The sequence below is a fragment of the Trichosurus vulpecula genome, chromosome 6 (assembly GCF_011100635.1).
Source record: "Trichosurus vulpecula isolate mTriVul1 chromosome 6, mTriVul1.pri, whole genome shotgun sequence".
NCBI classification, from domain to species: Eukaryota; Metazoa; Chordata; class Mammalia; order Diprotodontia; family Phalangeridae; genus Trichosurus; species Trichosurus vulpecula.
Window position 1 is genome coordinate 268,045,045 of NC_050578.1, and position 24,509 is coordinate 268,069,553.

A 24,509-nucleotide genomic window follows, 5' to 3' on the forward strand; every position below is an offset into this window, starting at 1 on the left:
CTAGCATTCAAGTCATTTCTAGCTTGGGAAAAAGAGATGTCCAAAATGGCATGGTTTGTTCTGCCCTCCAACATGACTATCCACCACAAGATGATTTCAGGTAATGTTTTTAAGAATCTTGAACAAGGAAAAGAGATGTCAAAATAACATCTGGATTAATATTCAAGAAGGGAAGAGAATAAGTACTTACATAGCATCTACCGTGTGTGGGGCTAAGTACTTTACAAATATTATCTTGTTTTATCCTGACAACAATCCTGTTTTACAGTTGAGGAAACTGGGGCAAATAGAGGTTAAGTGATTTGCCTATATTGATACAGCTAATAAGTGTCTTTGGCTGGATTTGAAGTCAGGTCTTCCCAACTCTAGGCCCAACATTCTAGTGTGCTGCTTAGATGCCTCTAAAGAACATACAATTTGTGAAGGATGTGTGTATATATGTAGTCTATTATGTCTGTGATGTATATAGTACTAAATCTATACATGTATGTATGTATGTGTGTACATATTTATATATGTATGTATTTGAGTAATTTGTGTAATAGTAAATCGCTGTTTGAACAATAGTAAATTCCTATCCCAACCCTCACTGACCACTCCTTTCAAGGAATCAATGGAGTTCTTCCCAGAGAATTTAAACTAAGAGAGGGTGCCTCCCTTTCCGTGGAGGAGGACTTTTCCCTTGGGTGGATCCTAGAGCCTATAGCTTCAAGGTTGGAGAAGGCATTAATCTTATCCAGACAAGAATTAAGTTTGGTTGCTTAGCTTTAATCCATCTCCCCAAGAAAGGCCATTAGATTTTGTACTACCCACTTTCCTAAAGAGAAAAGTTTAGAAAGTTTTTGAAATTGTATTTCTTAGCATTTCTAGAGAAATTAAAAATGAAGTTTTTAATGTGCTTTTACATTTATTATTCTTATATCCTCCTCCTCATTCTGCTGCTTGAACATGGAAAGATACCCTAATCAACATTTCTGCACTCTTCACTTCCAGTCTCTTGACAAGCTCCGTTGCTATTCCTTTCTCCAAAACACCTTCCCTTTTCACTGTCTCCCCACAGCTAATTCAGTCCCTAATCATTTCCCCTCTGTATAGCACATTCTTTTTGATTGAGCCTAGCTCCAGCTTCTCAGCCCTTCAGGAAGAAGACTACCACCAAAAACATCTTTCTCTTTGGCCCCTTTGATAGCTTCATCCTCTAGTTTAAGATCTTCTAGTCACTTCTTATTCTACTTCTCATTCTGGGATAGTTCCTGGAGGTCCTTCCTCCTCCAGGCTTTGTCAGCTTCCTCCTCTTTTCTGTCTACCTGGACACTTCTTAATCCTTCTTATTATCCTACCTGGACCTCCTTAATCCACTTCTTCTTCTACTGACTCTACCTCAAGCTACCACCTGCTTGCTTTTTCAGATGTGAATAGGGGCAGGACCTTCAACATCTTGGATATAAGGAATTCCCGGATGGGGATACTCCCTCTAGCAATGCAGGTCAGCACCTTCTCTGCAATTTATAATAGTCTTCAAGTAAAGGTTTTTAACCTCTTTTGTGTGGCAGACTCCTTTGGAAGTCTGTTGAAACCTATGAAATAAGGTTTTTAAACGCATAAAATACATAGAATTACAAAGGAACCTATAATGAAATTGTTGTTCGGTCATTTTTTTTTCGGTACTATCCAACTCTTTGTGACCATGTTTGGAGTTTTCTTGCCAGAGATGCTGGTTTCCATATTCTTCTCCAGCTCATTTTACAGATGAGAAAACTGAGGCAAACAGGTAAGTCAGGATCACACAACTAATAAGTGTCTGAGGTCAGATTTGAACTCAGGAAGTTGACTCTTCCTGTCTTCAGGTGCTGTCTCTATCCACCACACCACCGAGCAGCCCTATATTGAAAACAGTTATCAAAATATTTTAAAACAAGTTCACTGACCCCCTGTTTTAGAAAGATGCTTAAAACTAGGAGAGAGGTTAAGTAATTTGCCCTGGGACCTGTAGTTAGTATGTGTTAAAGGAGGGACTTGAATCCCAGTCTTCTTAGTTGCAAGACCAGCTCTTAGCTTATTTAACCACAGGGCCCCTGCTTGTTGTTGTTATCATCCGAATTTAGTTTAAATCCTTCCTCTTCTGGGGATACTTTCCCAATGAAATTATAAGAATCTTTTTTGTTTGTTTTATTAGTTTTTGTTTTTTGTTTCTTACTACTTAATCGTGCTTCCTGTTCTACCTTCTCCCTACCCAAAAATTTTTCAGTACTTACGTGTGGGAGGAGAAAAAAATGAAACTAGCTACGAGACATCTTCTCTGTACATCTGTGTCGGTGTTTCACTTCATTTTCAGAATGTAATCTCCTCTTCAAGGGCAGGGTCTGTCTTTGGTACTGGCTTCTGTATAACGAGTACTGTGTTTAATAAAGTGCATTGGAGGGCACTTAGTGAGGAATCTTCTGATCCAAGCATCCCAGGGCTGGTTGAGGTAGTCTCTCAGTGAAGAGGGAGGTGTCACTTGTTCCTCTGGATTGGATACACACTAAGCATCCTATCCAGCAACTTTATTAAGCTTGTACTATGTTCCAGACACTGTGAATTCAAAGACAAAAATGAAAAACCATCCCTGCTCTCCAAGAGCTCACATTTTACTTGGGGGAGGGGAGGGATGCAGAATGTAAACAGGTAAATGTAAGTTGGACAATTTGGGAAGAAGAAAGGAGCACCAATAACTAGGGGATGAGAAATAGTTTCCATGGAGAAGGTGGCCCCTGAGCTGAGCCTGAAGAAAGCTAGGGGAATGCAGGAGGTAAAGTGAGTAAGAAGCAGATTCCAGGCCTGATCAAAAAGAGATGGAATGCTGAGTTTTCAGAACAGCAAAGTAGGCCAGTGTGGCTTGAAAATACAATATGTGAAGAGGAGTAATATATCTATGAATCCATATCGATAGGTAATATTATATATACATATTATATACATACATAGATACATACATTATATATTTGTATGTATATATAAGTTTAATATATACACATACATACATATAGAGTAATGTGGAGAGAGAAGGAGACAGAGAGAGAGAGACAGAGAGAGACACACACAGAGAAGGTTGGCTTGAGATTACATTTTATAAATTGGTAATGTTAACTATTATTATTTTATAAATAGAACTTTCAGGTTTACAAAACACTTTTACATACACTATCTCGTATGATTCAGGTCAAAAAGCTTGGTCAAGGTTAAATCTAGGGGTTCAAAAGGAATCCGGGCCATCAATCCAAGAGTTAGCAATTGTCAGCGGAAAGGTCCAAATAGTTGAGATGTTCAGCCTTGGATCGGATCATCAGTGAAAAGAATTGGAATGTTTATTTGTTTTGTTTTGGCTGGTGACTCCTTTGGGAAGGGGTTAGTAGATTAGTAGCGTCAAACAGAAGCTCTTAGTGATTTGGAGGTGTTTTTACCCAGCCTGGGGCTCAATTCGCCGTCCCTAATCCTGGAGTCCGCCCTTCTTTCGCCCTGCGTCAGGGCTGGTGTCAGGACTGAAATGTGGAAATTGATCATTGTGAGTGTACGTAGGCACTGCTCTCTGCATTTTCCTCTCCCCTCTCTCCTCTTCCTCCCTTCATTCCACCTTTTTCCTTTTCTCTTTTGTCTTCCTCAGTCACCCTGTCTTCAGAGTAGCCTTTGCCTTCTCCACGCGTCTCATCTTCTGCCTCCCTACTTCCCCAGCAGCTCCCTTTTTCGCCATGATGCTCCTAGGGACGAGCCACTTCGTCCTCTTGATCCCCTGCCACCCTGCTGCACTCCCCGCATCGGTCCCACAGTCTCTGCCCCCTCCCTGCCTCCCTCCCGGCCCGCCCCCTGTGTCTCCCAGCCCTGCTCTGACGTGGGAGGGGGGGGGCTGGGGGCTGGATGACTCACAGTGTTATGAGGCAGCTCCACAACATACAGCCACATTCACCCACAGACAGAGCCCGAGCAGGAGAGACCCCCCTCCCCCACCCCACCCCGGCCCCCAGCGCTCGATCCAGCCCCCTGCCAGCGTGCCCCGGGCCCAGGCCCTTTGGGACCCACATCCCCTTCCCGATCGAAGGCGGAAAAAAAGAGGAAGAGAGAAGAGTGAGAGACATATACATACGGATATCTCTGGAGCAGACCTCAAGGTGAGGGGGCAGCTCCAATTGGATTTTTTTTCTTTTCAAATTTCCTCGCTCTGCGGCGCTTTGATCTTCTTTGCAAATGCATTATTCATCCAGCCGCCCTTTGTCCTCTCTTTGCTCCCTGCCTGCCTCCCTCCCGCGCCCCCCTTCATTCTCCTCCGCTGCTTCCCTTGCCTCTCTTGGGCATCTTGCAAGCCCCGTCCAGCTCCGCATCTTCCCCAGGCTTTCTTCCCCCGCCCCCCCTCCAACTTTCGCTGCGGGGGTGATCGGTGATGCTCATTGTTTGGCGGATGAGATTGTTGGCCGGCTAGGGAGGAAAAAAACCCTCCAGATCCTGGCCTCTCCAAGCGAGTGGACAGCACTCCAAGAGATTGGGGCGGGGGGGGGGGAGTGAACGGTTTCAAGCTCCAAAATTCAGCGGGGGGGGGCGAGGGGGAGCCGAGACCTCCGGGCTGACTAGAAGCTCCATTGTGCGCTCGGTGCTACCCCCCCCCCCAGCTTTTTTTTTTTTCAATGAGGCACGGGATTAGCATCTGGTCCTAGAGCGCTCCTGTAAGGCTATCGGGGTGGTTGGATTCCTTCCCTCCTCCCCTCCCTCCTTTTCTCCCCACCTCCTCCAGTTCAGCCCCATCTCATATTAGGGCAGAAAATCCTCTTCCCACCACTTGGCTTGCTCTCCTGTTGTTGTTTTCAACCTGCTTTCTTGCTGTTATTTGAGAGGGTAAATAATAGATGCAGTCTCCCCATCCCTCTTCTTGTCACTTTTTCCATTATCCTCTGATGTTTGGTGTTGTCTCCACCTTCCTGGGGGCGGAGGTTAGGGAGGACTGACTAAAAGAGAAGGTCTGGGGCACTCCAAAGTGCTTGCAGGTTTGTGATCTCCTGGAGCAGAAGAACAGTTGGCAGGACAGCTGAAGTCAAGGAGATGAAGGAGAAATTGAAAAGCTGTCCAGTAAAAGGCGCTGAAGTCGAAGGCTAATTGGACTATTCTGGAGTACAATGTCACCCTGAATGTTCCTACCTGGATCATATGTAGTGAGAGAAGAGCACCAAATGGAAGCGATCTATGAGCTTAGTAGGGAAGTCTGGCTCCTGGAGGGGAAAACAGAAATCTTTAGGAGGCAATCTGAAGGATGAGGCTGTATTTGGTGTTGGGAGGCATCCTCTTCTGCTCTGGCTTGATCTGAGTCCTGGAGTCTTTTCTCTGCACCAGAGACCTATCTGTATCCCTCCAAGTAGCCTGCACTTCCAGACTAGTCCTCGGGCCATTTGAAATGACCATAGAAGAGACTAAGGAAGCACAAGGCCACCCAATCTGCCCGCTGATGAGAACAGCCAGAGAGCACATATTTCCCTATTTCCACTATCCAATGTAGAGCTGGAGTTTCACTGGAGTTGAGCGTTCATCTTTAGAGCACCCTTCTTGATTCTAGTAATGTAGTTCTTCACTTTCCCACGGTGTTGTTTCTGCTTGTCCCTGTTTCATTACTTCAGAGAGCTGTCATTTTGTTGGTACTCGGTGTGCGTTGAGATCCCTCTACCATCTAGTGACTGGTCTTTAAGAGTTTCTGTGGCCAAAAAAGCCATTATCCTGTGGTTGACTTGGTCATGTGCTTCTTCAACAAGTCTCTCACCAGGGCCATACTCAAAACCTTTCCAATTTGGTAGAACCTGCCAAAGCTTGTACTCAGATGACATAGCCTTAGAAGCTCCAGGACACCCTCCAGACCAAGATGGACCATGGAAGGAGGGCTTTAGATGGAAGTGGTCTAACTTCACAACTTTAAAAAATGAGACCTTCTCCTTTGTAGGAAACTTCAACTAGTCTCCCAAACAAGCCTTTCCAGAACAAGAGTCCTGGATCCATCAACTTGTTATGAAGGCTTTATTTACCTTTCCCAGCTTTCTGTACATATGCTCCCATGAGTGTGTGTGTGGGTTGGGGAGAAGGAAGAGGTTGTGGGGACAGGGCAGAGAAGAGAGAACCTTTCCAGTTTTCTGGGTGCATGATGGACATCAGTCAATCAAGACAAGAAGAATGGTACTTTTGAACCAAATGCTCCGGAAAGAGAACCCACAAGGCATACCGTACTGCCATCACTAAGAGCGCTGCATCCCCAGAGGTGAGCCTTGCTACCGAGGAGCCGTGGAGCTGCGACGTTCTTCCTCCTAGTGGTGAAAGGAGAACTCAACGACATGAAACAGTGGGAAAGCAGGAAAGCTGTGTGCGTGTGTTCGGCAGCGCCGAGCCACTCCCCCCTCCCTCCCCACTCGCGGCAGCGCCACTCCCCCTCCCCCATGAGCACCGCCCCACCCCTCCCCACCTTCCCCACGCACCTAGCCTGTCTTCTCCAAGTCTTGGAACCACCTTCCCACCCTCACATGGAAATGGTGTTGTTTGTTTGTAGGGAATGTTGTGAATTGAAAATGGGAGGATGGGAACCAAGAAAAGAAATTAAGCGCCTCAACTTTCAAAAGGCCCAAGTCTGCACCTGGATGCAGTCATAAGTTAGAGCTGCCCAAATGAATGGACAAACCAAGAAGACACGTGCCAATGATGGGGCTCCTATGCATCATTCTCTCATTATAGAGCTCCCAGTGAAAAATGATGGAGGCTGCCACTAGCCTCCCTATCCCCACCCAAATACTGACTCCCTGACTCATGCCAGGACACTGAAACTCCTGCTGGGCTTGCCAGAGCAGAATTAGAATCAAGGGGATAGGGAAAAGAAACCAAACTCTCCTAGAAAGGGGCTAGTCTTCGAGGCAGAAGGAGACAGCAGGCAACGGTGAATGGCCAGCAGGAAACCCGAGTGGCAGAACCCCCCTGCCATCGCAGGAGAGGCTCTTATCTGCCTCAGTGCTCTCCTTATGCACCCCTTCCCCTCTTCCCAGGTGACCTTCATTTCTACCTGGTTCTCGTCTGGGGGGGCCCTGGTTGGGCAGCCCCCCCACATTTCTCCTGTCCTGAAACACGGCTCTAGCCAACCTGCTTCGCTGCTTCACCTGCGATCGTCTGTGTGGGGGCTGCACAGCGCCAGCCCCCCCAGCCCGGCAGGGCATTGCCCTCCAGCCAGTCATGCCCAGCTGCGAGCCTGGCCCGGGCCCTGCCTGCCTCCCCACCAAGACCTTCCGCAGCTACCTGCCTCGGTGTCATCGTACATATAGCTGTGTTCACTGCCGGGCACACCTGGCCAAGCATGATGAGCTCATCTCCAAGGTATGCTGAGAAGGACCCAAATTTCTCCCTTCCCCTACAAATAGTGAGGGAGCTTTTCCCCAGCCACGACCCCACCTATCCGAACATCACCAGGAGTGAGCTGACCAGTCCTGATCAAAAATTTCTCCCTCATTTGTGGCATTGAGGGGGAACAGGTGGTGGGGCCATGGGGTCCCTGGTGGTCACTCTCTATCCTGTGTCTCCACAGTCCTTCCAGGGGAGCCATGGCCGGGCCTACCTGTTTAACTCTGTGTGAGTCTCCCTCTTTCCTTGTTTTTTCCCTGTGGAGCAAGGGGCTTCAGGGTCAAGTCCCCCCTAGCAATCAGAGGGAAGCAAACAGGTGTTGTAACTCCCTTACTCAACAGTGGGACAAAAGTCCCTCTTTGCACCCTCATAGCAGAGGAGCCTGGCCTATGGTCTTCCCAGGAATTAGTCCATGGGGAGGGCTGAGGTACTGAAGGCATATCATTGGAGAAAGTAGTTTCCAGGGATCAACCAAAAAGGGGTGGGTGGGTCTCAAAAGAGGTATTTCTAGATTTCTGGGGTTAGAGCCTTCTAGAGAGGATCCCTATGGGTTGGTCAGGGGGCTGACCTAAGTAACAGACCTCCTCCCCCTCTTCGTGGCTGTGCTGGGCCCTCCTGTTTCCTGAGACAGGGTCAACGTGGGTTGTGGGCCAGCTGAACAGCGCCTCCTGCTCACTGGCCTCCACTCTGTGGCTGACATCTTCTGTGAGAGCTGCAAAACCACCCTGGGCTGGAAATATGTGAGTATTCTGGGAACAGGACACCTGCTCCCTGAGGTGAGCCAACCATCCCATCCAAACTTGCCAAGGCCCACATTGCCCTCCAAGCCACATGCCATGCCATTGTTTGAGGCTCCAGGGAAGTACCTTCTGCCATAGGGCCAAAGGTTCTGGGAAGGGGTGATGTGGGCCTAGAGGGAGTGCTAGAGGGCCTTCCATTCACTGCTTCCCACCCTACCAGGAGCAAGCCTTTGAGACGAGCCAGAAGTACAAGGAAGGGAAGTACATCATTGAAATGTCGCACATGGTGAAGGACAACGGCTGGGACTGAGGGGCTCAGGCAGGATGCCCCATCCGCATGCCCCACACCCTGCCCCCATACCTTGCCCCTGGCCTCGACATGCTGTCCATCCTAGCACCAGTACTGTCCCACCCCGCCACCCCTGGGGAAAACCCGGCTCTGTCTAGCCCCTCCACCCCACCACATCCCTGTGACGGCCCCCTTTGGAACAGGGGTCTGGGCTGGTCTGGGGTGTCCTGGGGGGATGCTCAAGGGACAGGAATAACGGATGGCAATGGGGGATAGAAAAAGTCGGGGTGATGGTTCTGGCTCCAGAGTCACCGAATTCAGATCCTTCTGCCCTTGGGGTGTTTGGATGTTGGGAACTGGCAGGGCAAAACCTCTCCTTCCAGTAGGCAGGGGTTCAGATACAGCATAGCCTCCATATGCTTGGGCAAAGAACTCTGCTGCTGAGGCATGCAGAGACCAGCCTAGGAGGATGGTAGGTCCTGGGCCACAGGCAAGTAGGAGGAAGTGGCTCAGTTGGAGTGAGACTGTCCTCCAGCTCTGGGAGCCAATAGCTTCAGAATGTGATTGAAGCAGAAAGGCCTCTGGGGGGGGGTGCAGAGAAGACCTCAATCCCAAGTCCTTGGAAGACACAGAAGGATCACTGGGATTTCCATTTCACTTGGCACTTGTTAGTTTACCTTGGCACTAATGAGGCACTTTTGCATATATAATCTTTGCCATTGGGTTGGGTGGGGGAGGCTGCCCCCGTGACTTCCCTCCCCAGCTGGCTTTGTCACCAGGGGGCCGCAAGGCCTCCGGCCATTGCTTCCTGGGACTCAGACAACTGGAATGAGGTGGGAAATCAGTGCCACAGGCCGGACTTTTCCTGTGGCTGCCACCAGCGCACGAAACTTTTGTATTAAAAAGTGTTTGAGTTTATTTTTAATAAAAATGGGAAAAAAAACAGCTGAGTGCAGAGATTTGCCCTTTCTACCTGTCGTCCCCACACCAGAGGCAGGCTCCTTGTCTGAGGCAAGAAGCGCTTATAAATGCATATTTCCCTTGATGTCCACCAGGGGGCAGCAGAACGCCTTTGCCAGTAGGAGACTCCGCTTTGGCCTTTATCTGGCCCAAGGGTTTGTAGGAGAAATTTTGCTTACAGAGTGTTATGTACTTCATGATTTGTGATGGTCAGTTTGAGTCCTAGCCTTCTGTGCTGGAGGTGGGGGTGGTTGGGACTTTCTACATCCAGGTATGCCTGACTTCAAGTCTGAGCTTAGAGATCCTTCTCGACTCCAGTGATCTCAGGATATTAACAGGTGTATAGGGCTTTAAGTTTTGTAAAGCCTTTTACAAATACCACCTCTTTTTATCCTCAAAGCAATCTTGGGAGGAGGTGCTATTATTATCCCATTATTTTACACAGATGAGGAAACTGAGACACAGAGAAGTTAATTGGCTTGTCCAAGGTCACACAGCTAATGAGGTCATATTTGAGATCAGATGTCACATTTGAACTCAGGTCTCCCTTTCGGATGGTTGGCTCTACCCACTTCACTGCCTGTAGTGGTCTCAGACACTACTTTTGGTTTAAAAAATGGATCAGTAAAGATTCTATCCACAATCGGCAGAAATTGGGAGTGGGACTCAGTCAACCATGGGTCACTATGGGTCAGTTTTGACTCATCCCATCACTGGGGCACTTTTAGATGTGCTAATCAGTACCTGCAGTGCTTGGGGGATGGTACAGATCACAAAACTATGAAGCCTGAGCGATGAATTGGAAGGGATATTCGAAGTCATCTCATTCAATTCCTACCTCAAGCATAAATTTAAGTATTTCACAAAAAAGTTCCAGGACCCACTTGGTCTCTGCTCTTTAGTCAACAAGCATTTATGAAGCACCTACTATGTGCTGGGGATTCAAAGAAAGGCAAAAAAAAAAAATCCCTGCCCACAACGAACTCAGTCTTCATCAGTTTACATTCTCTGACAAACCAAATGAACCAAACCCATTCTTTTTAATCAGTACTTAAGGCAAAAGAATAGAAATGGAGTGAGGACAGTGAAGGATGGCAAGGTTCTACCAGACCTAAGTAGCATGAAACATGCCTCACAGAGACATTGCTCCTGAGAGCCCACCCAGCTGATGGGTGCAGCACCCAGACTGCTGGAGGGGGCACTGAGCGGCAGCATGCACAGAGGAAGGATGGTATGGAAGCACTTGGCCTGGAAGGGCTGCTACCCTATGTACTGAGCCTCCGGGCCCTAGGGGGAACTCTCTGGTGTCTTGGATTCTGACTGCCCAAGCTGCTGCGGGCACTGGGAAGTAACTTCCTCTGTTTCCTCAACTGTAAAGCAAGATGGAGATGTCCTCAGAAGTGCATTTCAGCTATATACTATTATGCTTATCTCTGTGAATTTCACCCCACTAAGGTTTCTGGTCCATGCGACCAGAGGTGACCTATCTATGTCTGTTTTAAAGCTGCCCTTGCAGACCATGTCCAAGCTGTTGATGTCACTGAAATTATGTTTGTTTTAGTGAATGAATCTTAATTCGACTAAGTAATTTCTAGAGCACCTGCTACATGCCTTATCCTGTACTAGCAACTATGAGAGATTCAGGAATAGAATTTGGTGTGATTCCTGCCCTAACAGTGCTTACAACCTAGTCAGTAACATGCATCCTATAGGCTTCCTTTGGATAGCCTTGTCCTGTTTGCATCATGGGAGATTTGATCAGGCCCTGGCCAATCCTATGAACACCTCAGAGGCTAAAATGGGGGTGGGGGGGAGGATGCTTCCAAGAGGACCTACCCCTTACTACCATTCTCCTGTGCCTGAGGGGTTTCTGAATCTAAGGAATTACTCTCAATGTGGTTTGAAAGGGCATTGATTGTGGGATTAGAGAATTTGGATTTGAATCCTGGTCCTCATACTCGCCAGCTTGGTGGCCTTGGTTTTCTCATCTACACATTGAGGAGGCTAGTGTTCCCAATCTCTGGAGGTCTTCAATTGCAAAGGCTGAATGACTATTCATTGGGTATGCTTGTCCAAATACAGGTTGGCCAGATGACTCTGAGGTCTCTTCCAATTCTGAACCCTTACGAGCACACGATCTTTAAGGTCCTCTCTTAATCTAAGATCCTGTGGTTGGGGCCAAGAGAATGGTGGCTTCCTCCTTCACTGTGTCCTTGTTTCCTGAACACACAGGGATGGAGCAGCTGGTGTGGGCTGACAGGGCTGAGCAGACTTACTTTATTCTCTGCTTTCCTCTGTTCTCCTCTACCTCTATCCCTCTAATCCTAGGTTGGCCAGAAAAGAAAACGGGCAGTTGGATGATCCTTTTCTCCCCCTCAAGTTAAGAGTTCCAGGACAACTAGGGACCTTGTATAGGAGCTGCCTCTACCACCAAAGACTTTGACTCTCATTTATCTATAGATGGTATAGCTTATGTCCCTTGCCCTCCCCACCTCCATAGTAAACCCACAAATCTGTTGTTTGTAGCCCCCAACCAAATTACTCCTTCACACAGGGTGATACCGGATGACTTCAGAGCGAAGGTCAGTCTCAGGATGATGCCAGGACCCTTGCAGATTCCAACACCAAGAGCTAGCTAACGCAGGCACAAGTCGAGGAAGGGTCCAAAGAAAGAGGCCACGTTGGTGCTGGCTGGTACTGCCCAGCCAATGCCCTTTTTACATTGCACTGCTAGTGACAGGTGCAGACAGTAGCACAATGTGAAAAGAGCCCCGGCCAGGAGTGGAAGCCGTCTGGGTTCTGGTGGGGCCCCCCCTCTTCTCATTCTATGTCTTCATCCCCTCCATTTCGTTGAGTTTTCCTCCCTCCTCTCCTCTCACTTTCTTCTCTGTTCCTTTCTTTCTTTGGTTTCTCTCACCTTAGTCTTTTCTCTCTGTTTTCAATCTCATCACTTCCAAATTGCTCCCTTTTCTTCATCTCTTCAATCCCTATTCCCAGCCTAGAGAAGACAGGGATATTTTTGCCCAAAGCTGAGCTCTGGCTGTGCGGTGCTTTCAGTATTCAAGTGAAGGGTGCAGGTCTAACCAAGGAACTGCCCAGACACTGATTCTTACCTTCAGTTTGATCCCAGGCATTTGCTTCAGGGGGAGGCTGACAGTCCAAAACCACGTGTGTGTGTGTGCTCTCGTGTGTGCATGTGTGGGTGTGTGTGTGCGTGTGTGCATATGTGTGTGTGTGTGCTCGTGTGTGCATGTGTGGGTGTGTGTGCGTGTGTGCATATGTGTGTGTGTGTGCTCGTGTGTGCATGTGTGTGCATATGTGTATGCATGTGTGAGTGTGTGCGTGTGTGTGTGTGTGTGTGTGTGTGTGTGTGTGTGAAGGGTGCTGGTGCTTGTTAATCAACTCTCTTTCCTGAATCTTGAAACCTCCTTTCTCTCCCAACTGCTTGAAGTGAGGTTATGCTAGAACATGATGGCCTCCATTGGCTCTGAACTGGCCCCCCACCCCCCATTCCTGGCCAGCAATTTGTTTTTTTTTCCCATTTCTAGGCCTTAAAGAGATTTTGTCTGGGGAGGCCAGGTGGGGGATGGGGGTGGGCAACAGGGAGACAAAGGGAGAGTGCCTATAGGCAACAGGGAATGGATAGTTAGGTAAACTGGCTTCAAGTTGCTGCCATTGGCTCCTGGGACTTCTATTTAAGAATTGCAAAACACTGTATGGGTACATGGTTGAGCAATATGTGGAGGGCACCTCTCTACTTTAACCATGGTCAAATAAGGGCAGTGAAAAAAAACTTGTGAGCCCCGACTCTTGTCTGTGGATGTCTATTCCTGGGCCCAGAGAGCTTGTGAATAAGCACCATACTTTAAAAATGAACCTGGGTACAAAGACTCCCTTCTTTGGCCTTTCCTGACCTCTGAGGACTTTACCTTCTCATGATCAAATTATACAATGTCCTCAAGATCAGTGAAAGGCCAAGGGTAAGAGATAGCTGAAGCTCAGAGAACATCCAATTGTTCTGTGGTGGATACCACCAGCCAGAGGGACAGACTGTTCCCAGTGTGGGGCCGTTAGCTACCCTGGGAAATCCTTCCTTCCAGCAGGAAACAGGTTTAAGTCTCAAGGACAAGACCCTCCCAAGAGCTGGTTTCTCTACACTACAAGGACAAGTCAAGAGTTGATTCCTGGGGTTTCAGGATCCCTCCACCATCTAGGGCCTTATAAGGAGGGGATGGGACCTCCCACTGAATCCCTCAGCAGCAGCAACCCAAAGGACACCCCGCCCCTCTCCTGTTTGCACACCAGGTTCCACCTCCCAGCTTCAGCAAGGCAGTTCAGTCCATTGATCTTTAAACATAGGGGCCCTGTTTGCAAAAATAGTCCTAATGGAAGGAAGTGGAAGACTGGCTTGGGGTCAGTCACCAGGGGTGGGTCCTGACCTCTGCCCCCAGTGCTAGGCAAGCCAGTCAGAGCTAGCAAATGGGTCACACCAACAAGGGACAAAGGGGCAAAGAGAGGGCTGGCTGCTCCTTAGTTAGTGGGAGGCAGTGCTTCCCACCACCAATTGGCCAGGCAGGGTAAAGATAGGAACCTGGGCTTGAGGGAAGCTGTAGATGCAGGGTAAGGGGTGGGAGACTACAGATCCCCCCAGCTCTCTCTTCCATTTCACCCCCAAAGAGAAAAACCCTGGGACTCACCCAGTCTGGAATGGCCCCTCCCCCACCTTGGGCCCAGGAGCCAGGCGTTCCTCGAAGTTCTTCCCAAGACTGTGGTGTAGAGATCTCGAAGGAAATGGGGGGCGGGGAGGGGAGGAATTTGAATCCATCCCATTCACTCTCTGCAATGGCTGGTGTTGGTCTTCTAGCCCCAACCCCAATCCCAGCCCCAGAGCTATAGAGGATGTGGGACCAAGCCCTTAGGATCTGAGAGAAAAGGGCAGGTGGAGGGTTAGCTGAGAGCAGCAGGGGCCGGGGGCTCAGGAGAGGGGTGGGCTGGTCGAATTTCCCCTCCCACCCCCTCCCTGCAGCCATGGAGACCAAAGGAGGAGACCAGGAGGGACCTGAAAAGCCAAGTTATGTGAATGGGATAAGAGAGAAGAGGGCAGCTGGGAAGGGGGGAGGGGGGAGAAGTTCCCCCTACCCCCACCACCAGCACCCAACTGTGCCTCCCACACACCTCCCAGCCACAGACCACACACACACACACACACACAGACACACACACTCTTCACAATCTCCCCACACTCAAACAAACTGAACTCGCAGCTCTCAGCACCCTCTGTGCCCCTCACCACAAATAGGCAGAACGACGTAGCCCCAACACAACTCTGGGCCACACCTCAGGTACAGACAACACAAACACACAGTCCATTCACACATCGCTAGTTACAACTCCTATCAAGATATGCATACTGCCCACCTCTTCAGGAACCCCCAAACCACCCAGAACCCCTTCCCTCCAAGCACCTTTGTGAATCACACCCCCCCACACACAACCACCCCCACCACTATACAGTACTAAATTCCATCTATGTCTTTGCAAATCCCCTTCTCTTCTCGCCCCCTCCCAGCCAACGGGTTGGAAAATGACAGTTAAACAAACCCAGCAAGACGTTCCTAGCGCTTTAGAATTGTTAATTGTTGTTTGGGTTGTTTGTGTAGAGGCAGATCAGAAGGAGAGAAGATGCCCACAAGTGAAGTAGGAAAAGGAGGCAGACAAAAAGGAGGGAAAGGGAAGAAGGAAGAAGGGGGGAAAATAGAGACCAGAAGAGAAAAGAAAAGGAGAAAATCTTTGGCTTTACCCTTCTAGGAGTTGAGGATATCTAGAGTTCTCTTCTTTATGGCCAATTTCCTGCCACTTCCCTCTGCCTCTGCTCTGTCTCTTCCCTTCCTTTCCTTTGCTTTCCTTTACCTTCCCTTCCTTCCCTTTCCTTCTCTCCCCTTTCCTTCCCTTCTCTTCCCCTCCATTCCCTCCCTCTCTCGCCTTCCCTCTCTCCTGTGTCTGTCCTCAGCTCCCCCTTTCCCACTCCCTCTCTCCTGCCTTTTCCACCTCCTCCTCCTCCTCTTCCTCCTCCCTTCCCAAGTCTTGGCTGAGATGAGATTGTGCAGCCTCCTTAGAAGAGCCGGCTGGGAGCGGAGCTGCAGGCAGCCGGCCGGCTGGCCCTCGGTGCCCTCTCTCCTTTTCTCGCTCTTCTCATCCCCCTCTTCCCCCTTTTTCTCTTTCCACACTCCCTGCCGTCCATCTTGAATACTTGGGATTCTTGAATGGAGTGAGCAGGATCGCTCCCCCTGGCTCCCATTGGCTGCAGGTTAACCCTTTTGAAACGAGATCCTCCTTCCCATTGGCTGTCAGGTCCCCTCTTTCTCCCCTCCCCTCCCACCCCCTCCCCTTCCCAATAGACCATGATGTCATGGCGCTCCCCGGGCACCCCCTCCCCTGGCCTCTCGCCCCTCCACCCCCTCCCTCCAGAATTCCCCACTCCCTGCGCTTCCTGTTACACTTCCCAAGAGGATTCAGCAGGGCTGGTTGGAGCCGAAGGCAGATTGAATCCCACCCCCCCCCACCCCCACCCCCACTCCCACCCCTCCATGTGGCCCCAGGGTTGGGATAGGAGAAGCCCCAGTTCTCCCAGCTCTGGCTTCTCTCTCATATCCAACCCTGTGCCTCTTCTTTCGCAAATAAATATCCGAGGTGTTCATAGGATTCATCTTGGACTCTGGTGCTACCCTATGGCTTGGAGATATTAGAAGGTCAGAGGAGACGATCACAGAGTTCATCCTGGACTGAGCACCACCTTAACTCAAAGTTTGGTTCCACAAGGGAGCCCACTGAGCCCAGAGTCCCTGGGACACACCCACCCCAGGCAACACGGTAGTGTCTGGCCCCTTAGTTCCTTGAGGGAGAAGCAGTGGGCTAGCAACCCAGCTTATGAAGGTCTGGGGCCTTCCAATTTAGTCCAGGCTGGCTCTCAAAATGAGTCCCTTCTCCAGGTCCCTAAAAGGCAGGGTTTGATCCATGCAGGCCTGAAACTGTGAAGGAATGAAGAAACATAGGGACGGTTTCCCTACCTGGGATTCAGCTCCCTCCCTCCTTTCTTCAGGCCAGACCTTCCCTTCTGGGACTCCCACAGCTTGTGCTCCTGAAGGGACATGAAATCTCATCCAGCGAACAGAGAGGGAATGGAGGAAAAAAAGAAGCCTTCCTATTCACTTCCAGGAATACATGTGCTAACTTACAAGCATGTGTATGCCCAGATGTTGAGTGTCTCTACAAAATGAGTGAGGAAAGTCTTTTTCCAGGTGAGGCAAAAGCAATCCTTTGTGCCTGTGTCTCACGAAAGTGTCCTGGACAAAAAGTAAGAAAATGGAACTCAGGTCTCTTTCTGTGTCTTTCTGTGCCTTTCTTTCTGTCTTGGTCTGTCTGTTCCTCCCTCCCTTCTCCTAGGATTTTAAAACTAATTAAAAATGAGAGAACAATCCTCTCATTTCACCAATGAGAAAACAGAAACCCAGAATGGTGAAGTGGTTTATGAGACAACACAGTATGTGTCTGTACACGAACGCACTGTCATCTGCACATGTTCATCTAACTATGGATCCACACACTTCCATGGAGAATACCCAGATGCTGATTGGCTGATTGACGTGCTCATTCAGTCCTTAGATGGGCCCAGATCTCTGAGTGACTATAGAGTCTGGTTCCAGAAGGAGATAGGTATTAATACTCTGTCTATACTCTGCCCTGGTCAGACCCCATCTGGAGTGTTGGGTTCAGTTCTGGGTGCTACATTTGAGGAAGGGCATTAATCTGCTGGAGTTTGCCCAAAGAAGGGATACAATGGTGGTGAGTATATTGGGAAGCAATCTCTAGAAGGATAGATTGGAAGAAATGGAAATGTTTAGTCTGCACAAGAGAAGGCTTGAGGGGCGCGGTGGGGGGTGGGTCACAAGGCAGGCTGTCTTCAAGCCCAAGAACCACTATGCTTTAAAGGAGGGATTTCTTCAAAAAGGCTTGGGGTTAGGGGACATGAATAATAGCCATCTTAAAAAATCCCAAGGGCTGCCATATGGAAGAGGGAGCAGACTTGTTCAGCTTGGCCAGAGATGGCAGCAATGAGTGGAAACTGCCCAGAACCAGTACTTCGCTTGTTACAGTGAAAACTTTCCTACTCACCAGAACTGTACTAAAATGAAGTGGGCTGCCCTGTAAGGTAACGAGTTCCCCATGACTCAAGGGCTTCAAGTGGAAAGGATTTCCTGTTCAGATACAGGTTGGACCAGATAACTTATGTGGTTCCTTTCAGAGCAAGATCTGTTAGCCTGTGTTTCCATCATCTCCGCAGTCCTTTCTAAACCAGTATAGATGTTACTAAGGAGTGTTTGGCAGATCAGAAAGGCAATCAGTCTGGGTTGAATGGAGAATTCACACTGGGAAATATCAATCAGCCCCAAGAAGGCCAGAGCCCACTGGGTTTAACGGAAGGTGGGATCACCACAGCTCATTAGCTGCCTCTGCTAGCCTTGGACTGAAAGCATAGGTGGGTCAGGCAAGCTGCAATCACTGGAGCTGTAGTGGAGACGCTAGCAAACATGCCCAGCTATCTCCTTCCTATCCTAAGAAGAGGGCAAAGAGAAGAAGCATTGGGAAAGAAGGAGAGAAAGCCCAGAACCCATCTGTTGTCTGGCCAAAAAGAAGAAGGAGGCATTGGCAGGAGTATTTCCAGACCAGCTGGGATAGGGGCATTGGCCAAGACTCTTGAGGTTGCCAGGCTGGAACCTTCTTTCATGTCCACACGGTAGGCAAGATGGGGACAGGAGCCCAGCCAAGCAGTAGGAAAAACCTCTCTGAGGAAACAGAGGATAGAGGAGAATGGGGAAGCCCTGACTACGGTGGCTGCATCACCCTGAGCTCCAACATCCCATACCGGGACAAAACTCTTTTGTTCTGAGGTCCTCTCCCTGGCTTTGCCCTGGTCCACTCCTCCCTTCCACGTGCCTCTATCTCCACCAGTTCTCTAAGTTCCTTAGTATTCTTGGGTCTTTTTTCCCACCTCCCACTTTTTACAAACGTCCCTCCTCCCCTGCCCCCAGTCAGAGTTGCCCCTACATTTCTGGTCGGAGAACTAGATGTATCTAATGAGAGACATGCTCCTCCTCCAGTCTCAGCTTGGGAAGTTGGCTTCTTGAAGATGTGGGGTGGTGAGAGGTGAAGGGGACAGGGGAGGTTGAGGGTCCTGGTGCTGAGCTGATCATGACTCCCACACCTGCCCAGAAACTCCAAATCAGAAGCACAGAAGGTTTATACTGGAAGGAACCTTGGAATGCAGGGATAATGGACGATAGAAAATGGTAACGCTAGCTCACATCTATGTAGCCCTTTCAAGTTTACAAAATGCTATCCTGGCAACTACTCTGTGGCATAAATAGGGCAAGCATTTTTACCCCATTTCATAGAGGGGGAAACAGGCTCTAAGAGATTAAGTGTCCAATAGCCACTAAGTTTCAGAGCATAGGGTGCCTGATAGAATGGCTGATCCAGAAGAAACCTTAGAACCGAAGATGTCAGAGCGGAATGGACTTTTTGTTGGGTCCAGAGTGATGTCAGAAATGGAAGGGACTGAGAACAGAGAATATTAGATGGAGAAGGGAAATTTGTTATGAGCTTGTTCAGACTAATTTTAGTCTATCCCCCCAAGACCCCATCCATTTTGGGGGAACTAGTAAATGGGACATCTAGCTCACTGTGGAAAGTTAAAAAAAACACACGTACAAGGTGATCAGAGTTTCCATTGGGAAACATGTCTTGGAATGGTTGGGGAGCATTTGTAAATTTCTGTTCCTTGCTGTCTCTGAAGCATAATTTGGAGAGGTTCTGCTTTTTCTAGAGAGTGGCCCACACCCATTCCTGGGCTTCCTGCTCAAAGACTGAGGTCAAGGTCAGAGATGAAGATTGGGAATCATCTACAAGTTGTGAAGGTGGATGAGATCTCAAAGAATCCGAGGCCTGGAATAGATCAGGAAGCTATCTAGTACAACAAACCCTCTTTGAGAATCCTCTCTAAAATGTATCCCACATGTATTCATCCAGTATTTGTTTAAAGACCTTTCTTGAGGTAAAGGTAAAGACCCTTCTGAGGCAGCCATTCCACAATTAGATAGCTCCAAACAGCTAGGAAGTGTTACTTTGTGTCAAGCTCAAAACATTTCTTTGCTACTTCCATCTATTAGTTCTACTTTGCCCCTTGCAGCCAAGCAAACAAAATCCGATCCCACTTCCACAGAACAGCCCTTCAGATACTTGGAGAGAGCAGTCCTATCTCCTAGAATATTCTTTTCTCCAGGCTGAGCATCCTCATTTCCTTCACCTGATATTCACACGACATCATGTGGAGGTCCTTTACTATCCTGGTCACCTTCTTCAGGACACTCTCTAGTTTCACGTGCCCTGAACTGAACCAGATACTATAGATGGGGCCCAATCAGGATAGAGTAGAGTAGGACAATGAGTGAATAAATGAAGGAATGAAGGTAGGAGCCCTTCTTAAGAGCTTACTCTATAGAGGCACTGGGTTGTCAGTGGCTAGGGAGCTGAGCTTAGAGTTAGGAAATCTGGAGTTTAAATCCCATATGGCCATTTGTTAGCTGTACAACTCTAGGCAAGTCATTGAGCCTTTCTGAGACTCATTTTCCTTATCCTTAACATAGGAATAATAATAGCACCTGCCCCTCAGGGATTTTGTGTGATGAGATGACGGCTATAAGGCACTTTGCAAACCTTAAAGTGTTACATGAATGCCAGCTGTTGTAATCACGATGTGCCAAGAACTGGACTTTGTTGAAAAAATATTCTAATCATTATTTTGCTAGGGATGCCTGGGTCCTTTGATCTGAGGCTTTTTTTTAAGGAAGGAAAAAAAACCCATTTATTTAGCACCTATTACATGCTAGGCATTGTACTAAGCCCTTTATAAACATTATCTCATTTGAGCCTTCCAACAGCACTGAAGAGCTGGGTGCTATTATTATCCCCATTTTAGAGTTGAGGAAAATGAGACAGAGGTTAAGTGACTTGCCCAGGGTCACACAGCTAAGAGGTGTCCAAGGCTGGATTTGAACTCAGATCTTGCTGACTCCAGGGCCAATCCTCTGTCCACTGTGCTACCTACTAAAGGTAACTCTGGTCAGATATGTAGGATAGCCCTGGATAGGAGAATAACTAGGACTATGACTTCCTTAGACTAAGATACTATTCCTTGTTTAATATACAGCAAGACTGATTCTGCTTTCTTGACTGCTCTATCACTGCCTCCTCTTGTTGGGATTGCAAAGCCTGCCCAAACCCCTATATCTCCAGAGCAGAGAGTATAGCTGGAGAAAAACAAAGGATCGATGATTGAGCCTCACGCATGTACTCACATTTTTGTTTGTCCGTGACTCTGAATCAGACCTTGCCAGAAAGTCTTTAATGCAGTTGGGCAGATTTGAGGGCACACAGAGGGGAGGGTTATGAACAGGGGAACAACAGGGCTAGATATGCCATAAAAGCCCCTTGGAAGATGAGAGGAAGAAATGTCTTGCCCAGGGAGGCTTAATGGATCAGGGCCAGGAACTGGATCTGCAACCCACTCCCCGGGGTCTGACTCATTGCACCCTATCAGGGAATGGGGTACATAGGATGAGAGTGGGTAGCGGAGTCAGGACTGAGTGACTCTCAGTGGAAACTCTGTGATCTGCATACCTGGTGAGAAGAATCCAGGAAGAAGGAGTTGAGGAGCTGGGGTCTCTCAAAACAGGAGCCTTAGAGTTTATCTAGATAGATTCCACAACAAACTGCTCACAAAGGAAATTCAAAGAACTAGGCAGGTTGGTTTTAGGAAGAGGAGAGGACCTTTGCCTATCCCAGAGCACAGATGCCCCAGCGGTGTCCTAGGCATGGGTCTCACCTGAGAGTTATTCACATTTTCCTTCAAGGACAAAGGACCCAGATAAGCACCAGCAGAGCTATAACTAGTATTTTTTTCCTCTACTGAGGATAAAAAGTAGTTGGGGTGATATGGGATTCCATGCCGTCTTGGGGAGGGAGGGAAGAAAATCTGGAACTCAAAATTATGTAGAACCGAGTGTTGTAAACTAAAAAAAAAAATTAAAAATAACAAAAAAAGTAGTTGGGGAAAATGGGGCAATGATAAGTACTATTTTACATTCATCCATGGCCTTGGACCACATTCCTCCTTTCTTATCAACTATGGAGTAAAGAACTTTTCCAGGGTCTTCCTCCCCTCCGAACATGCATAACTATGTAAGACCATGAGATTAAAGGATGGTGGAATCTGGGCTGACGAAGAGATAAAACACCCCTACCCACTCTGAGCTGGGACAAATCCTTGACTTCCTTACCTTTTGCCACAGTCTGCCTCCCCTCCTTTCCCATCCCCTTTGAAGGTGAAGACTGTGACATTTAAGGATGGTGGAATCTGGGCCGATAAAGAGATAAAACAACCCCCACACCCCCATCAAGTTAGCACTCTGGGACAAATCATAGACTGCCTTACCCTAGTTACAGCTCCAATTACCAGGTATTAGGTTTTTTGTTCCTTCCCAGAATGGTGACAACATGTGCAGCCTGTGTATGTGCTCCATGTCAAGGGAAGACGGCAGAGATCTTGTGAAGGAGCCTGTGTACGTACCCAAGGACCTATAGCCTCACACTGTGAGCACCAGTCTGGTTAGAACCTTAGCCAGAAGAGCTGCTTCCTGTTCAGAGTGTTGCTTCTGTTTTCTCCAGTTCTCCAGGTGAACCTTCCATGATGCTTCTCACAGAGCTTGCCACTCCCCAAGCCTTCCGGTGACCTAGCGGACACTGAACTTCCTCCCACCAGGCAGGATAAATAAACTCATTTGGTCTGAAGGCCCGATCTTTTCCTTCTCTTCCCAGTCTAGCCTGGTGGTTAATACCTGTTGCTCTATTACTTTTCCTGACTCAGAACTCAACATGTCGAGCTCCGAGACCTGGATTTGAATCCTGCCTGTTGCTTACTGGGTGGGATGATCTTAAGCAAGTCACTTTTCCCTCTCTAGTCCTCAGTTTCCCCGCTTGTAAAATGAGGGTGCTAGACTAGATGGACCCTTTTTCCCCATGGTGTTTTGTGTAAGTTTCCCAAATAGGTCTCTTGGGGCCTCTGAGCTTCTCCCTCAATTCTGGTTATTGAAATTGGATATTTTATTCCCAGCTTTTTCCTTTCTCCAGCCTTGGGATATTTGATATAGGTTCCTTCTAGAAATTCTTGGGCACTGCCAATGACCTATGGCCTTCCTTATCATGACTGACAACCTGACACTGATTCTCTAGGAAACAGGCTTGAACATTTCATCTCTGTTTGGAAAAGGATTTTTTTTCCATCAGCCCTAAGAGTTTCTTTTTTTCAGGGGAATAAGACATGCCCATGGCCTCAACCTTATTCTTGGCACTTCTATGCCAACCCACCCACATCAACCTGGCACTGGTAAGTTCTTGAGGCTTTCCACCTTTCCAACCTGGCTTCTCCCCTGGACTTACCACTGCTTCCCTTTTTGGGTTGGACTCTTTTGTTCATGCAACACAAATATGCCTTAGCAATGCAAAATTTTTTCTTTACGGATCTTCTGATATAATGGGACTCTCACCTTTAAGGCGATATTCTTCATTTGGTCTCATGATAATGGCCTGCCTTCCTCATTGCAGGATCTGTTTGTCACTGATCTGCACCTTTGAGTGGAGTGCCATGGAAAGAAAGCTAAATCTAACATTGAAAGACCCGGGTTTACTTTGAAAGACCTAAGAACTCTGATCAATGCAACGATCAGCCATGATTCCAGAGGACTGATGATGATGAAAGACACTACCCATCTCTTGACAGAGAGGGGTGGACTCAGGATTTGAAAAGAGGTATATATTTTTTAGACATGGCCAACATAGGAATTTGCTTTGATTGACTACACATATTTATTATAAGAGTTTTATTTTTCATTATCTTTTTTTCCCAGTGGAGGGATAGAGGAGATGTGAGGGAGAGAAAATGAATTTTTATTTATTGAAAATATAAAATAAAAACATTTCAAAAGCCTGGGTTGAAATCCTACTTCTGCCTCTTGTTTTCTCGATGACCTTAGACCAGTGACTTCCCCTTTCTTTCTCAGTTTCTGTAAAATAACCTAAGCTGGCTCTCATTATCTCTGAGGTACCTTCCAGCTCTAACTTCATGCACAGATAAACTATCCTTGGGTCCTTGACTAGCAAGAACCTTCTCAGAGACTCAGGCCATCTTTCTTCTTCCTTCTTCTCCCTTCCCAGAGGCTGGAAGTTCCTTTGCACACCCATACTCAGTTTGGAGCTCATGTGCTCTTACTTCTTTGTAGAGGCCAATGTCACCAAAGGAGGCAGAAAGCAGGACTCTGGGTTGATGCCTCCACCATGAAAGGACTTGGAAAAACCAATTCTAACAGGAGGATGAGGGGACTGTAGGGAAAATAGTAGTCTTTTTTGAACCCCTCCCCCCCAGGGGCCATTAACTCAGTGGGTCACCTTGGTTGGGCACAGAATGTTTGAGAAATTGGAATCAACATTTCCCCATACTGGTTGGTGTCCAAGCACCTTCTTGTTGAATAGTCATACCTCAGGGCCCAGGTGTGGCGTCTTATGGGTTGAGGAGGTAGGAAGATGTATAGGCAAGTGACTTCATCTCTCTAGGCTGGGCTAGATAGATGATCAATAAGATCCTGGAATGATTTGGCTATTTCATGCTCTATGTGCCAAGGCAGCTAGATGGTACAGTGGATAGATCTCTGAGCCTGGGGTCAGGAAGACCTGAGTTCAAATCCAGCTTCCACACTTCCTAGCTGTGTGACTCTGGCCAAGCCACTTAACATGTCTGACTCAGTTTTCTCTACTGTAAAATGGGGAGATAATAAGATGATATTTGTTAAGTGCCTGGCACTTAGTAGGTACCTAATGAATGTTTATTCTTTTCCTTTCCCTCCCCTACCTCTAATATTCTGTGCTCTATGTGTTAGAGTTCCTTCCATTACTGACATTCTATATTCTACAGTCAGCATCATCCTATGGTTGAATCCCAGCTTAGTTATTTAGTACCTGTGTGA

The 24,509-nt window shown here is 47.9% G+C and overlaps 1 protein-coding gene across 1 annotated transcript; it reads left to right on the forward strand.

The window, feature by feature from the left end:
- Nucleotides 1-7,221: 7,221 nt before the first annotated feature.
- On the forward strand, nt 7,222-8,436 carry YPEL4 (yippee like 4). Its single transcript, XM_036765360.1, has 4 exons — nt 7,222-7,362; nt 7,571-7,614; nt 8,018-8,126; nt 8,347-8,436. Exons 1-4 carry the CDS (start codon nt 7,222-7,224, stop codon nt 8,434-8,436), a joined length of 384 nt encoding a protein of 127 aa, XP_036621255.1.
- Nucleotides 8,437-24,509: the final 16,073 nt, after the last annotated feature.